General features: G+C 36.0%; 5 protein-coding genes across 5 annotated transcripts; 4 read left to right on the forward strand and 1 right to left on the reverse strand.

The window, feature by feature from the left end:
• Window positions 1-2078: 2078 nt before the first annotated feature.
• RO3G_04637 (uncharacterized protein) lies at window positions 2079-2824 on the forward strand (the record flags this gene model as incomplete). The annotated part of the gene is made up of 4 exons (XM_067659227.1): window positions 2079-2139; window positions 2214-2267; window positions 2320-2476; window positions 2524-2824. 4 exons carry the CDS (start codon window positions 2079-2081, stop codon window positions 2822-2824), a joined length of 573 nt encoding a protein of 190 aa, XP_067515328.1.
• A 313-nt stretch (window positions 2825-3137) lies between these two features.
• On the reverse strand, window positions 3138-3821 carry RO3G_04638 (uncharacterized protein; the record flags this gene model as incomplete). The annotated part of the gene is made up of 2 exons (XM_067659228.1): window positions 3138-3305; window positions 3351-3821. 2 exons carry the CDS (start codon window positions 3819-3821, stop codon window positions 3138-3140), a joined length of 639 nt encoding a protein of 212 aa, XP_067515329.1.
• Window positions 3822-7119: 3298 nt separating this feature from the next.
• On the forward strand, window positions 7120-9109 carry RO3G_04639 (uncharacterized protein; the record flags this gene model as incomplete). Its single annotated transcript, XM_067659229.1, has 6 exons — window positions 7120-7214; window positions 7272-7365; window positions 7420-8006; window positions 8058-8415; window positions 8473-9042; window positions 9092-9109. 6 exons carry the CDS (start codon window positions 7120-7122, stop codon window positions 9107-9109), a joined length of 1722 nt encoding a protein of 573 aa, XP_067515330.1.
• A 1384-nt stretch (window positions 9110-10493) lies between these two features.
• On the forward strand, window positions 10494-11316 carry RO3G_04640 (uncharacterized protein; the record flags this gene model as incomplete). Its single annotated transcript, XM_067659230.1, has 3 exons — window positions 10494-10581; window positions 10634-11022; window positions 11077-11316. The coding sequence occupies 3 exons, from the start codon at window positions 10494-10496 to the stop codon at window positions 11314-11316; spliced, it is 717 nt and encodes a 238-aa protein (XP_067515331.1).
• Window positions 11317-11688: 372 nt separating this feature from the next.
• On the forward strand, window positions 11689-13939 carry RO3G_04641 (uncharacterized protein; the record flags this gene model as incomplete). Its single annotated transcript, XM_067659231.1, has 4 exons — window positions 11689-12610; window positions 12788-12982; window positions 13142-13774; window positions 13824-13939. 4 exons carry the CDS (start codon window positions 11689-11691, stop codon window positions 13937-13939), a joined length of 1866 nt encoding a protein of 621 aa, XP_067515332.1.
• Between the last annotated feature and the right edge of the window lie 795 nt (window positions 13940-14734).

Raw genomic sequence — 14734 nt, forward strand, 5'->3', positions numbered from 1 at the left:
TTAATTGAATGTTTTAGTTGAATATTCATTTCAACTCTAGTGCTTTGATAGTGCTGCATAATCCTTTTTTTGAAAAAAGAAAGATGACAATAGCCCTTTGACAGGATTCAATACATCTAAAAGGAGATATGATATGCGTCTGATTTATGCTACAGCATTCGTTACTGCTATCATACTTTTCGAAATGTGAAGGACACAGTTAGTTCTTATATAAATAGCTTTTCTCCCGTCGTAGAGGGGAACATAATTGAGTTTTACAGCAAAGAGGTTATTGTATTTCGAAAGAAATGTCTGAGGACAGCTTTTTCGTCAAGTTTATTAGACAAATACGGTGGGTTTGAAAGATTTTTCAAGTTCATAAATGAACATTTCTGAAAACTATTAAGAATCCTTGAAGACTATCTTCCTTTTCTCTTTCTTTAAAGTATGATAATAATTGGATAGATCAAAAAGTAGATGAACTATCAAATGCATTAAAGTATAAGCACACTGAAGAGGAGCAAAAAGCAAGGATCTCAGTCTCTGTTTACAGTGAAAACAGTGTTCAAAGGTTACTCTTTCTTATCATGTTTATAGCTTGGTTATAAAAAGTAGTTGTGACTAATTTCGTTGTTGTGATGGGCAGTTATTTCATTGTATTTGTGGAAGAAGTTTGCATAGAAATGCCGAGAAGTTTATAAAATCAATGTTGATAAATGTGCAAACTAAATCGGAAAGAACAGCATATGATTTGATGACCTGAATTAAGCCAGAAGTTATCCTATAATAAAGAAAGCGTTTCATATTGAAGAAACATCTGCATATTTTTCTTATCAAAGACAAGAACAAGCCGAAAAGACGATTGATGATAAGTATTGCTTTTTATATAAAACTTGGCTATCATTCAGCTTATAGTTGTATGGCTAGTAGTATTCTATTGCCAGAGTAACGGTATGCAGCATGATAAAAAAAAAGCAACTTATATGGTAATTGTGACAAAATTTTCATTGATCACAGAATTGTGTTCATATTCTTGATATCCATTAGAGCGAATGCTCAATCCAAAAATATTTTTTTCACAAAAAAATATCAGAACGATGCCTTTCTTTTCTATGTCATATAAACTATGATCAATGGCTATCCGCACTTTATACATCTGGATTTATACTTCAAATGCTGTCAATAAAGTCCTAAAAAACGATCAATGCATGTTCAACTAGGAGAATAGCATGAGAAGCCTTTTTTGTACTGCAATGACTTAGATTCAAGTTCTATGTTTTTCTCCTAGTAGTTAAAATTAAATTATTGTCACTTTAATCGATTGGTGATGGTTCCTTGGCTATTTGTAGACTTGAAGATACTAATGCGTCTGTGCCGTATACTCATGAACATAGAAGATGCTTCTGCTATCATGTTCAGAGAGTGGAGTATAAAAGTTGTTTATCCTACAGCAATGTCAACGCTACGCAGTCCGACTGCCAATGCTGTAATTTGAATGATAGGACGTGTAAACTAATCGCGGTCAGTTTTCTCGTACAAGCTCTAGTGAGCCTACCATAAAGAAGCTTACAGAGACAGTCTTGAGACAGTCAAGAGTACCATGGGCTTTTGTAGAACTCAATTCGGGGCCGGGAATGTTTAAACCATATTAATTACTTATCTCATACTGTCTGTTATATTTGCTTATTTTTTTTTTCTATAGCAAAAAGCTTGCAATCCCACAAACAAATACATTGTTTTATATTCGTGTCTTTTTTTTTTTTTATTGACAAATAACTAAACTCTTATTGAACGTGATATGTACTTTATGTAGCTGAATCTATCATTTACGTCAATCCATTGTATCCAGCTTGTTTGTTGCAAAGTTTTCGTCAGCTGATTCAAGAACTATTACTTGTATTTAATATCCATCGCCATGTATTAGCCTTATTTTACACACACTTATTGGTCACAATCTGCATTGACAGCAGGTGTATTCCGCTTAGGTCCGAATGGCCATTTTTTTTCTCACGGCGTAAATTACAATAAATAATAAATAATCATGCAGTCTTTTTGTTTCTTTATCCCTCTTTTTCTATCTGTTTTTTTTTTAACTTATCATGTCTACCACTTCTGCCAATATATCTGATGATGCTGTCTTAGAATTTATGTTTAATCCAGGTAACAACTTGACAAAACACAAAAAAGAGAGAAGGAATTGTAGTGTGATGTTAAGCTCTTCTTTTTTGAAATAGAGGCACAAGGTCTTTCATTAGATGCTATCTCCAATACAATTGAAACAAAACCTAGTAAGTAATAGATCAGGTTGATTGTATTATCAAAGACTCACTTGCTATATAGAATATAACATTGCTCTTGAGTTAATACCAAAATTAGAACAATTAGAAAAAGAGTCAGTTCAAGCCGCAGAGAAAGAAAATGATTTGAATAAAGCGCTAGATTTAATCAATCAGTGTATTCAACTCGAACCTAAATACGCTTCTGCATATAACAATAGGTATAAAAAGAGTAGCAAAGGAGACAAGTTACTTATCACTTTGTTAGAGCCCAAATTTATCGTCTTTTACAAAAGATTGATAAAGCACTAGAGGACTTGAACCATGTGATTGAGGACGTAGGTGAAGGTCAACCCAAAGTACTGAGGCAAGCTTATACGCAACGAGCCATCATCAAACGTCAACAAGATGATCTTGTTGGTTCCCGAAAGGATTTTGAAGCTGGTGCGAAATTGGGTAATCCTGTGGCTAGAAACTTTACGGTGAATGAGAATCCTTATGCAAAGATGTGTAATCAAGTCATGATGCAAGTGATGAGCCAAGAACTTTCAAAAGGCCAGCAAAAATAAAATATCCTTAAACCATTGTATGTCCACTAGTCTTCTTTTAAAGCAGACAAACTAGTCTCCCTTGCAGGATTGTGTGTTTCGTACAATGTATCATCTTTATTATTTTTGAAAATGCGAGTAAATGAGTTCTTCCAATCGTTTTCTTTCTTGTTGTAATTTTAATTCAAATTCTTGTCGTAGTTTATCCAGTTCCTTTTGAATGATTTTCTCGATTTCTTCATTGGGTGGAGGAGGCATCGATCGTTTAGGAATAGGTGGATGTGATTCTTGTATGGATGTTGGACGTGGTGGCGCAACAGCTTTATCATTCATATTAATAAAAAGCACAATAAAAACCATCGTTACACTTACGTCCTGGAGTAGCAGTCGCAGTTACAGGTACGTTGGCAGCAGGAAGGACAGGTGTGGCAACCGGAATAGTGGGTGCGCTGGGAATGTTAGTAGTGGCAGGGATAGCAGTGGGCTGTTTGGGAGTAAAGTTCTAGAGGAGATATAAACATCGATTCTTTCATTTCAGTTCACTTACAATTTTGGGTGGTTTAGCCATATTATTCATTGCAGCATCCACAGAACTTGTGGGCCTAGGTATAATAGGCCTTGTGTTATGAACAGGTGACAAAGGTGGTAAATCAGGTGAAACAACTGGTATAGAAGGCGTGCGTTTATGACTTTTTGTATTGATAGAAGGAGGTCGTCGAGGAGGTGATGTGACAGGTCGACCGACAGGTGGTGATGTCAGAGGTCGAGAAGGAGGTGATGCACGAGGGCTTGTTAAGAGTGAGCTGGGACGGGTGCCCACAGGAATAGGTGGTGGTGCGCCAGGTTGATCTTCAGATCTGACAGTCGGTGGACGTGCACGGGTGGGTCTGGGAGGGGGTTGCTCAATGATTTGAACAAAGTTGGATGGAAATATACCTATTTGACCGCTCTCATTTGTTCCTTTCCACCATCCTGATTGCTCTGGTTGATCAATCACTGTAATGTATTCTCCTCTCATCAATCCAATTTCATCTACTATCTGTTAGGGATGTGTACGAGTATTCTTTGGTAATCCAAACCTTCACTTTCAGCAGAATAATCATGAAGGACCATGGCTTTGACTGCTGCTGTTGCTATATCAACAGTATTAGCATCAAATTAGGGGTTAGTCAAATAACCTTACATTCTATCTTTTTTGAGTGACTATTGTCAAATGTAGATGGTCGTCTTGATGGTATCTTTGGTAGTTCGGTATTGTTCTCATTGTTTTCTTTTACCGAAGTCCTCTTTAATAATCCACCAGCCAATATACTACCAATACCACCTTGTTTTACTCCATAAGCAGCCAATTTAAATCCATCTAGTTAATCATTAGCCTTATTTCTTTAATATAAAAAGCATACTTTTAGATCGTTCGGTTGAATACTCTTCCACATGCTTGTAAATACAATGAGTAAGTGTATTTTGATTCTCAGCTACATACTTACATTGGATGGAAAAATACCAGTTTTTCCGTTTAACTCGCCCTTTGTCCAATGTTCATCTCTTTCGAATATAATCACCTTATCATCCTTTTTTAAATCGATTTCTTGTTCATTTTGTGCTTCATAATCTTGAATAACAATACCTAATTGAATTGCTTCAAGAAACTACTTATTGTTTAGTAAATTGTTGGATGTGAATAAGATACTTTACATTACTTGGTACCAATCCAAATGAATTAGATTGATTGAGTCTTTCAGCTATCCACCAATCCGTGTTTTCTTTATTGGTAATACGTAATAATTCCCCTTCTTTTACAGATAATTCATCTTTTTGGTCAGTTTCATAATCATAAATTACTTTATAAAATTCTGCTATCATCACTTAGTATCATTTTCCCCTAAATTATATTTTTACCTGTCATTATTGTCGTATGGAAAATAAAAGAAAGAAAGAAAACAATGGGAAATAATCTCCCTTCTATTTTCGTCGTTTTTATTTAGCCGATTTTATAAAATAGTCACGATATATATGCATTTATAATTTAAAAATGTACTCTAACAAAACTATGGATAGAAAAGAGTACAAGCAAACTATACAATTTTGTGTGTAAATAGACCAATGAAAGTAATAGGGGTCATGTCAACCAAAAGCTGAACGTTCTGTGTTAAAAAAAAAAAAAAAAAAAAAAAAAAAAACATGTGTGTAAAATAGAGCGGCTTCCTTAACCAAAACCTTCAAGATGAATATGCAAATAATTTTAAATGTCTCTTGAATCCATGCTTGTTTGTACTACAAAAAAAACAAGATGAACCAAGGAAGAAAAGCATCAAAGGACCTTTTCTGCTTTTCATGATTTAGGTGGACTGATTCGCGTAAATATATAAAGAATGAAATCCTGGTTGTTTTCTCTGCAAAATTTTTTTAAGCATACCGTTTTTGCGCGATAAAATTTTCTCATAAATATACTTGTACCACCATATTCTATTTGTTCTTCATGTATAAAAATGATGGGTGGTTGGAGGTGAAATACATATAGAATATGAATGGGTATTATAATTTAACTGTTCCTGGACACATCACTGTTTATTGTATCAACATGCCGTGTATCCAACAGATTCCTTTATCCTAATTAAATAAACCTACTGAATCAGTTTGAATAGCCTTTGCTGTACCTATAAAGATGAATACCATATAAAGTTTTTGAAAAACGCATACAAGGTATACTTGAATCTGGCTCCCTGAAAGCTCAACTAACTCTCATTCTAACCATGAATCTGTGGGCCTATTTCTCCTATTTATACAATATGCCAATCCCTTTTTTAAAGTCTTTTTCTTATTGTTTTTTTTTTTTTTTTTTTTTTTTTTTTTTTTTTCACAACAGCCTTGCATTCCTTTGGAGGTCTTTGTATTGGAAATTCTATCCTGAAGATGACCTTATTCTTTATTAAATCTATGACACAATCTGATCCACATGTTTGACTGAATGTGCCAGTATCAAAATGAGCTACAGACTTGGATCAGGGCTTCATCGATCGAACAAAACAAAAACAAAGAGGATATGTGTGAGAAGCTTGAAAAAATAATGAGCTACATGCTGTTCCAGATCAAGTTATATATGTGGTTTTCGAATGTACAAGCAGACAGGCCCTTGAGAACGCAAAGATGGAAAAATGGCAGTAAAAGGCTTGATAAAATATGTGTAGCCAGACACGCAATGTTCCTTTGCTATTGAATCAAGACATATAGCTTCAATTAAGCTACCTGTGATGGTTGAGGACTCGTTCGTAAATCATACTTTCAAGCCTCTTCAAAAGATGGTGGCATGGAATTTTGATCCTACGTAGCCAAGAGAGTAAGCTTCCTTCACGGCTTTATTCGTACAATTGATGATAATTTATTGTAAGCAATGCGCAACATCAATTTTCAAGTGAAAGAAAGAACCAAAAAAAGATCCTAAGGGATAGAGTAAATCCTTCAGAATAGTAATAGTTGAAAGAAATAAAGGTAATGGCATAATATTGTGCTTTTAAAATTTTAATCATATCATCAAATATAAAAATATTGAATGTAGACCACTGTACTTTTGATGTAATTCTCTTAAAATAGACTCTGTCACTGCAGTCATAGTATGCTAAGGAAAAGAATGCATGATTAACGGCAGAAAAAAAAATCATTTAGCGAGTGAAACTAGTTCAAGTTACCAAACACATAAGGATAGAATTATGTAAACAGTCGAACGTATTCGGTAACATAAACCCACTTTTATGACTTTATTAAAAAGCTGGACTAATACTAGAAAGGACAAAGATAGTGGATTTTAAAACAGATTCGTGATTGTTACGGCTGGCAATGATTCTGACCGTAATTCATTGAATGATATGATTACGTTCTCATTCTGCCATTTCAGATTTGCTTTGGTTGCTTTTTCCAATGCTTGTTTAGGAAACATTCTTAGATTTCAAAAGAAATCAAAGATAAAAAAGAAGATAAGAATTGAACTAGGATTTGTTGCTTTCAATGGTAATAAAACAATGAATAAAGTAAACTAGTTTTACTCACATACAAGCTTCTTCGATCAGCAAAATGCTCACTGTTTACATGTAAATAAAGTGCTATTCTAGCTCATAGGACTGATGTCATCTAGTTTAATCCACTGTTCGTTGCATAAACGAAAGGCTTTTTTTTAACCAAGTAAAGCAATTGTCTCAAGATATGAATGATACCCCTAAACTAAAATGTCTTTTGTATTCATGCTTATTTTCGTGTAACAAATTTCTTTGACCAATCATCCATTGAAGCTATCTTTTTTTCGTTTATTTTTTTAATTAGAAATGACAGAATTAAATCAAGAGCTTGAAAAGTTAGATTTAAAAAAGAGTAGCAAGGGAAGTTTGTCTCAATCTGAACATGCAAAAGACCAAAGAAGGTATTGATTAGTAGCAGTTTATTGTTATGTGTGTATGTGTGTCTCATTTTAGTATAGTTTAGCTACTTCTAATGAACATGTAGGGATGCACTCTTCACATATTCAACCTACAGAAGATATATTTAACGCAAATGATCCACGATTAAAAGAAGTAAAATAATAATATTAATAATTGCACGCATCAATACAAATTATGTAACAACAGGATGTCATTGCCATCATTTTACAATATTTACAAGACGAAGGATATCACTTGTCTCACTCTGTCCTCTATGACGAAACCAACGTCAAGTGGAAAGAGCGCGAAGAAAGAACACTCGAGATCAAACGACTCAAGAAATCTATCTTGGATGGCGATTGGCCTGAAGTAGAAAAGCTCTGTACAAAGCCACTGGTCAAGAACCATCGTTCGTTTCTGTACTCTGTCTACAAACAGCAATATTTGGAATACCTTGAAAAGCGAGAGATCCAAAAGGCTTTCACGTTCTTGAACAAACGCCTAAAGCCACTTGAACATTTTCAAACCAAGCCCAATGAGTTCAAGGACATGTGCTATTTACTGACGGCGAAATCGATTCATGAAGCACCTAGTTTTAAACATTGGGAAGGGATCATGGCCTCTCGAGAGTCACTGGTGGACCAGTTGAATACAATTTTGGAATTTGAGACAGCGGACCGAGCAGGCAATCGACATATTCCTCCAGATCGATTATTGACCTTGCTGAGGCAGGCCGTGGCTTATCAGATCGAGTTCTCGAGATATCATCCCAAGATTGCGCCTACTGTGAACACGTAAGGACGCAACTCGTTGTGGAAAAAGGATGATACTGATCTCGAGTATAGGTTATTAGATGATTATAGTGGATTTGTGATACCCAACGCTGTTCGAGCTACATTGAAAGGTCATCAAGGTAATGTAAAGTGTATAGAATTCATTGGAGAAGAGGGCAAAAAGGTTGTGTCGGGCTCAAGTGATAATACCTTGCGCCTTTGGGAGACAGAGACCGGTCGATGCTTGGATGTCTTTGAAAGTCACCGTTCACGTATCTGGGATCTGTCGAGTACAAGACAAGGTGACTTTGTGGCAAGTGCCAGTGGAGATGCGACCGTCAAGATTTGGAATCTGAAAAGCAAAAAAGCCGTCTCGACACTTACAGGACATTCGGGTGATGTGTATTCTGTGAAATATCACCCAGATGAGGTATATAAAGAGGGGATAGAAAGAAGAAAATAGAAAGGAGCTTATGCTGTTCGATAGAATCATTTGGTGACAGGAGGTTATGACAAGACTGTGCGTTTATTTGATGTGAATACGGGATCCATCGTGAAAACCTTTCCTGGTCATCAATTGGCTGTAACCAAAACGATCTTTAACCCGCTAGGTAATCTGATCATCAGTAGTTCAAAGGATAATACAATTAAATTTTGGGATATTGTCTCTGGTCTCTGTATTCGTACCATCTCTTCTCATCTGGGTGAGGTGACCTCGGTGGAGATGAATGCCAGTGGCACCTTGCTGCTGAGCAGTTCCAAGGATAACTCAAATCGACTGTGGGATGTGCGTATGGTGCGTCCGATCAGAAAACTCAAGGGACATCAAAACACATCTAAAAACTTTATTCGTTCCAGCTTTGCTAGCCATCAGCTTATTGTGGGTGGAAGTGAGGACGGAATTGTTTATATCTGGGATCAAGAAACAGGTGAAGTGCTTCAAAAGTTGCGCGGACACAGTGGTGTGGTGTATGATGTAGCATGGAATCCAAAGCAAGGCATGCTGGCAAGCTGTAGTGATGATCAAACAGCAAAAATTTGGTGGTATGATGATAAGGTAAGTACATGTTCTAAATTGTGTTTCATTTATTAATTAAAAATGATAGGTCCCTTTGGATGTCTAAGTACGATGATACTCAGGCACATCAATATATTTCACTTTTCCTTGATCATCAAGGCCCACTACTTTTTTTTCTTGTATCAATTGATTATACTTGGCTTCTTTTCGCCAATTCTCGTGATTAAAGACTTTATAAAAAGTGGTTAGAAAGCAAAAAGTATCATTTTGCGTATGTTACCCAGCTTTTTAACAGACGGAGACGTCAATGAAGGAGATAAAGGCGCAATGTATTTTAATCTATGAGGCAATTCAAGATGCTTATAACCCAATCCTTCATGATATCTAAATCCGTATTCATATTCAGGCATGGCACTGCCGTGGAGAGCAATCCTCTTATCGTTCCATGTTTCAATAGGTGGATTGTTCTGCTTTTCTAATAGAGCAAGCACAACAGAGATTGAAAAAGTGAAAGTTAGACTGAAAAAGATCATCCGCATAATATATAAAAAAGAAGGAAAGAACAAGGCTTTTAGTGTGCTTCATTCATATTTTATATGAGCATTAAGGAATTTATGATGCTCGAGTGAAATCACGTGACTTGAACTATTCTATCCTCACTTTGTTACATTTATTTTATTTTATTTTTATTTTTTACTGGAAAAAACAATGGAAGCTAAATTAGATGTACTCCTTGGTCGAGTAATTAAAATAAAGACGATGATGAATGAACAAGTGGAGGGCACTATTTATACATTGGATAAAGTGACCAATTGTCTTGTACTTGATATCCTTTTTATTATTATTATTATTATTAACATAGAATATTTTACTTTGTATATCCTTAACCAATATAAATACACTGCTCAAGTGAAAATAGTAAACATAATTCATTTCGCATATTCAAGATATCGCACATAAAAGAAGTATTACACGTAAAAGAAAGACAGGAATATGCAAATGTTGGATATGTACATTTGGATGTGTTAAAGAGTCGTGAATCGAATACTTTAAAGGGTTTAAGCGATCAAGTATCAAAACAAGGCGTTGGAGTAACAAAGGAAGCACAAGATATATTCAATGCCTTAAGCAAAACGTAACTTATCGTAAAAGTACTATACAATACAATGCTAATAATATACATATGAATAGACTGCCTTGTCATTGGTCAAAGGATACAATTATTGTTATGGACGAAATAGCGATTACACCACCTTATAATATAGAAAATTGCAAACTGATCTCAAACACATCAGACAACACTTCACTTGCTAGAGTTAAAAAAGTGGTAAATTGTTCATGATGACTTATGTATCAATTGCTAATCACGGCCATTATAGCTCGAAGGAGAAAGAAAGAGATTAAAAAAAAAATAAAAAATTTCCATGTGTGTTGAGAATTGTATTTTTTTTCTTTTCTTTTCTTTTTTTCTTTTCTTTTATTCTTTAATTATGGACGAACGTCGCAGACAACGTAGACAGCAACGTATTTTAGAAGCTGGACAAAGTCGTCTTTCTAAAATCACTGGCAATGAATATTGTATAGAACATAAAACATATTTTGTCTGTTCGATTGACTTTTTTTTATTTAGTGGACAAAACACCTACTGCAAAACCTGTAAGGCTACAAGAGCCACAAGAACCTAGCGTGTTTCAACGTAGAAATAGTACAGACGATCCAAGTGAAGAATTAGGTGCACCTGAACCCATCAATGTGTTGGATCACATGTTGAATGAGACATTACTTCAGCAATTTTCATCATCACCTTTCACAAATATTTCTAATAGTAATGAACAGCAGCAACAACAGCAACAAACAGCAGTAGTAGCAGACTATAGTAGATATTGGAACTTGCTTCATTTAGTATTGATGACTTTCTTGGGTGTTTATGCTGTTTATAAAGAAAGGATAGTCATGGGTGAAGAACTGTTTTCTTCTCTATTGTCTCAAGAAACCCACGTTTATTCTTCTGCATACACAGTAAGTAGTACGAGAACAATAACCAACCTATTTCTTACTTTTTATTATCATTAGCCTTTCTTTTGGTATTTTGCTTTGCTAGAGCTTGGTTTACTATCAGCTCGTTTCTTACTTCAAAAGGATCAAATGACAAGCAATAGTTCTATACTTGCTACAGTAGCCAGTCAACTTCCTCATCCATACAATCAAGCTATCAATCTCTTTATGCGTTATCGATTAATTGGTACTCTCTTTATTCAAGACATTTTTATACTTGTTTTCGTCACTGGCTTATCCATCATTTGCATGAAATAAAAATTCAGCTCTCTTTTTTTTTTTTTTATGATGACAAGGCACATTTCCATATTTAGTCACTACAAGCTTTAATAAATTAATAAAATAGCTCATTCTCAATCTTATTTCTCTCTCTTTTTTTTTATTTTTAAAAAAATTAATATTATATGTTTGGACGTCCTACAAAGACACTTCAACAATCCTTATTTCATGTATTAGAAAATGCCCAAGAATATATTGCTGATATCTACTTTGACTATCCAACAAAAATATGGGCACATAAAGGTTTTTATTTCTTTCTATATTCTATACACTGTGTTTGACTCTAAAAAAAGCAACTTTTGTATAGCCATTTTATTAGCTAGAGTACCACCTGCATTCCGAGAAAAATACATGCCACAATTACTTACTTCAAACTCGCTCGACATTGCTTCCACTATTCCTTATCCAACCTTTAAACGACTTTTACGTTTTTGGTACACGGCTGATTTTGATGCTCCCTTAGACTTGTCTAGTTCCTCACCTTCTGGACTACAAACACAAGTTGTCGATATCACCATTCGTCAAGAGATCAAACAACTTGAGGCCCAGCTGGGTTGTTGCCTTTTACCCGAAGGGGAAGACATGAGTGATAAAGAACAGTGGATAGCGGATTTAAAAAGGATGATTGATGACAAATTATGTACAGACGTTGTTTTGAATATATTTGAAGCAAACCAACAACAACAGCAGCGATCATCCGAACAGAACCAAGTCTTTCCTGCTCATCGATTCATTCTTGCCAGTCAATCCACTTATTTTCATTCTGTTTTCTGTACTGAATTTCGTGAGGCATCCACCTCGTCTGTCCACCTGCCTTCCGACTTATTTTCACCGGATGCACTCCAAGTGATTCTCTATTATCTTTATACCGATAAATTGATATTGCCTCGTTTGGATAGCAGCAACGCTCAAAAGAAACACTGGGGATTAAACGAAAAGAAATATGAACTCAGGATCCTTCAAAAAGTTTTTGTGGCTGCCGATTACCTCGGCCATGCCAATACGATCTGTAAGGCAGTTCTGGTGAGGATGCAGACCATCTGCCATCAATTCAATTGTGTCTGTCAAGAATGCGCCGCCCTCTTACCCTTCATGCTCTTCTTTGCCGACCGTGAGGAAAAGAAGGGACTGACGAAACTCAAGGAAGTCATCATTCGTCTCTATTCGGATCCGCTCGAATCACTTGCCCCCCTTTGGTCTCAACGACCCTTTGCGATCCTCGTTCAAAGATCGAGTGCGACTTATATTCAGACTATTGCTGAACGTACCTTGAGTAATATTTCTCAACATAACGCTGTGCGTGTCCTTCATTCACTTCACCTCTGTTTGTCAGCTTTGCGAAGTGCGGATCCAGTCCCAACATGGTCCCAACCCACCTTGAAGTTACTTCAGCCCCTTTTGAATCAAACGACCGATATGGTTGCCAATCATTTTGATTATTACTGTGTAGAGTACCCCATCTTGCTCTCTTGCGTGGATGGCATCGGTCAGGGATTTTCTGTGGACTTTTTGGAGTTTGTGTTGACAAAGGTCTTGAATGAAGGCATCAATGATACCAATGCGGCTCCACTGTATCAAGGCATTGTCAGGGATCTTGGTGGACGTCAGGAGATTGTAAAAAATGTGGCTGTGGATGGCGTTTTGAGTGAGGCGAGGTCCAAATGTGCTCAGTATATAGGAAGACGATGGATGATGATCAAAGCTGAAAATGGATTTCAGTCCATTGAAAAAGAAATCCTAAAAGAGCTGTCGGAAGGTACCTGTGGCTATTACCCATGTATTTCATGCTAATTTATTTTATTAGATATCAACATACCTTACCGTCAATTAACAAAGCCTTTGGAAAACGACTTTTCAACCATCTTTAGTTTCAAACCCAAAAAGCCACAAGCTACTGCTAAGGCAGAACCACTCAGTTTAAAACGACTCTCGATTCAAGAAGTAGAAGAAAACAAGCCTCGAGAGAGCCGTGCACGATCCTTATCATCCACTACAACAACTACGATATCCATATTAAAAAAGCATGCTGAATCCGATGTCACAGAAGACAACACACCCTTTCAAAAAGCACGACGTCAAGAAGAAACTTCTCTTACCGAGGCACTTTTACCGATCGATGTCAAACAAGAGAGTATCGCCAAGCCCCCTCGACAGAGCCGTCTTCGGTTTGCACTACCGGACACACCAAGTCGACCCCACCGTCCTACGATGCAGCAGCAACAAAAGAAGCGAACCAAATCACCCAAGAGTCGATCAAGGTGGTCACTGAATATGAGTGACAGTAGTGATGAGGAAGGGCCTGCGAGTATTGTACCCGAGATTGGTCAAAAGGTCGAACTGCTCCGAAGACCTTTGCCTACGTTGGGAACCATCAAATACATTGGATCAGTGGAATTTTCAAAAGGAACTTGGGTTGGTGTTGAACTTGAATCAAGAGGTAAAGTCGTCACGATAGAAACATGCTTACGTACTAATAATCATTGTAGTTGGAAATAATGATGGATCAGTGAATGGGAAAAGGTATTTTCAAACGTTTCCTCAACGTGGTGTCTTTGTTAAATTGGACGATTTTAAAATCATTTCTACACCAGAAAAGAAGTAAAATACCCTCTCTCTTTATCCTTTATTATTACTTTTATCTTAATAAACATCTCTATCTACTTTTAATATGTATTATTCTGAAAACGATAGTCATCTATTATCATGAAAAAATATACACTCAATTTATATCTATTTGATGCAAATAATTAAACAATACATGACAGATGTATTCAAGCAGCAGGGATACATATTTAACAATGAAACCTTTGTTGTATATACTTTTTTTTTTTTTTGGGAGGCATAAAAAGTTCTTAGATTCTGAATGCATGTATTGCGCAAATATAATCAATGCTCAACTGTCGATGACCAAGTATACACCTTGTCTAAATAAATGTTGCACAAGATAGATGGTGTCACCTGAAAACAAAAATATGTTCCATCTCCTTTTCATCCATCTGGCAATGTTTGGGTTCACAAACTCAAAATGTAGAGTATCTTGTTTTCAAGCCTCTTTGTGAGACGCATGACGATGCTGAAGTGCTTTCGGCAAGCTTTTGAGCTGATACTATACAATAAAAGAAAGCAAGTAAAAGCCAATTAATTTTTGATTCAGATAGACATTGGGCTACCTTGAAGTTTTAATCAATTGAATTGTCTTCTGAGGATAAGACCCCTTAAGCTTAATCTTTATCTCTAAAACATCTTCTTTATAGAGATGAAAGATACTCTCATTGAAGGATAGAGTCCAAATGAAAAAAAAAGGAAGAGTGAATTGAATAGGATGTTTTTCTTGTTCCACACACTGCAATGAACTTGTCTGCAGCATAAACAAAACTTTTACCTTCTGGAGGACATA

This window comes from Rhizopus delemar, genomic scaffold (genome assembly GCF_000149305.1).
Source record: "Rhizopus delemar RA 99-880 supercont3.3 genomic scaffold, whole genome shotgun sequence".
Taxonomy (NCBI): domain Eukaryota; kingdom Fungi; phylum Mucoromycota; class Mucoromycetes; order Mucorales; family Rhizopodaceae; genus Rhizopus; species Rhizopus delemar.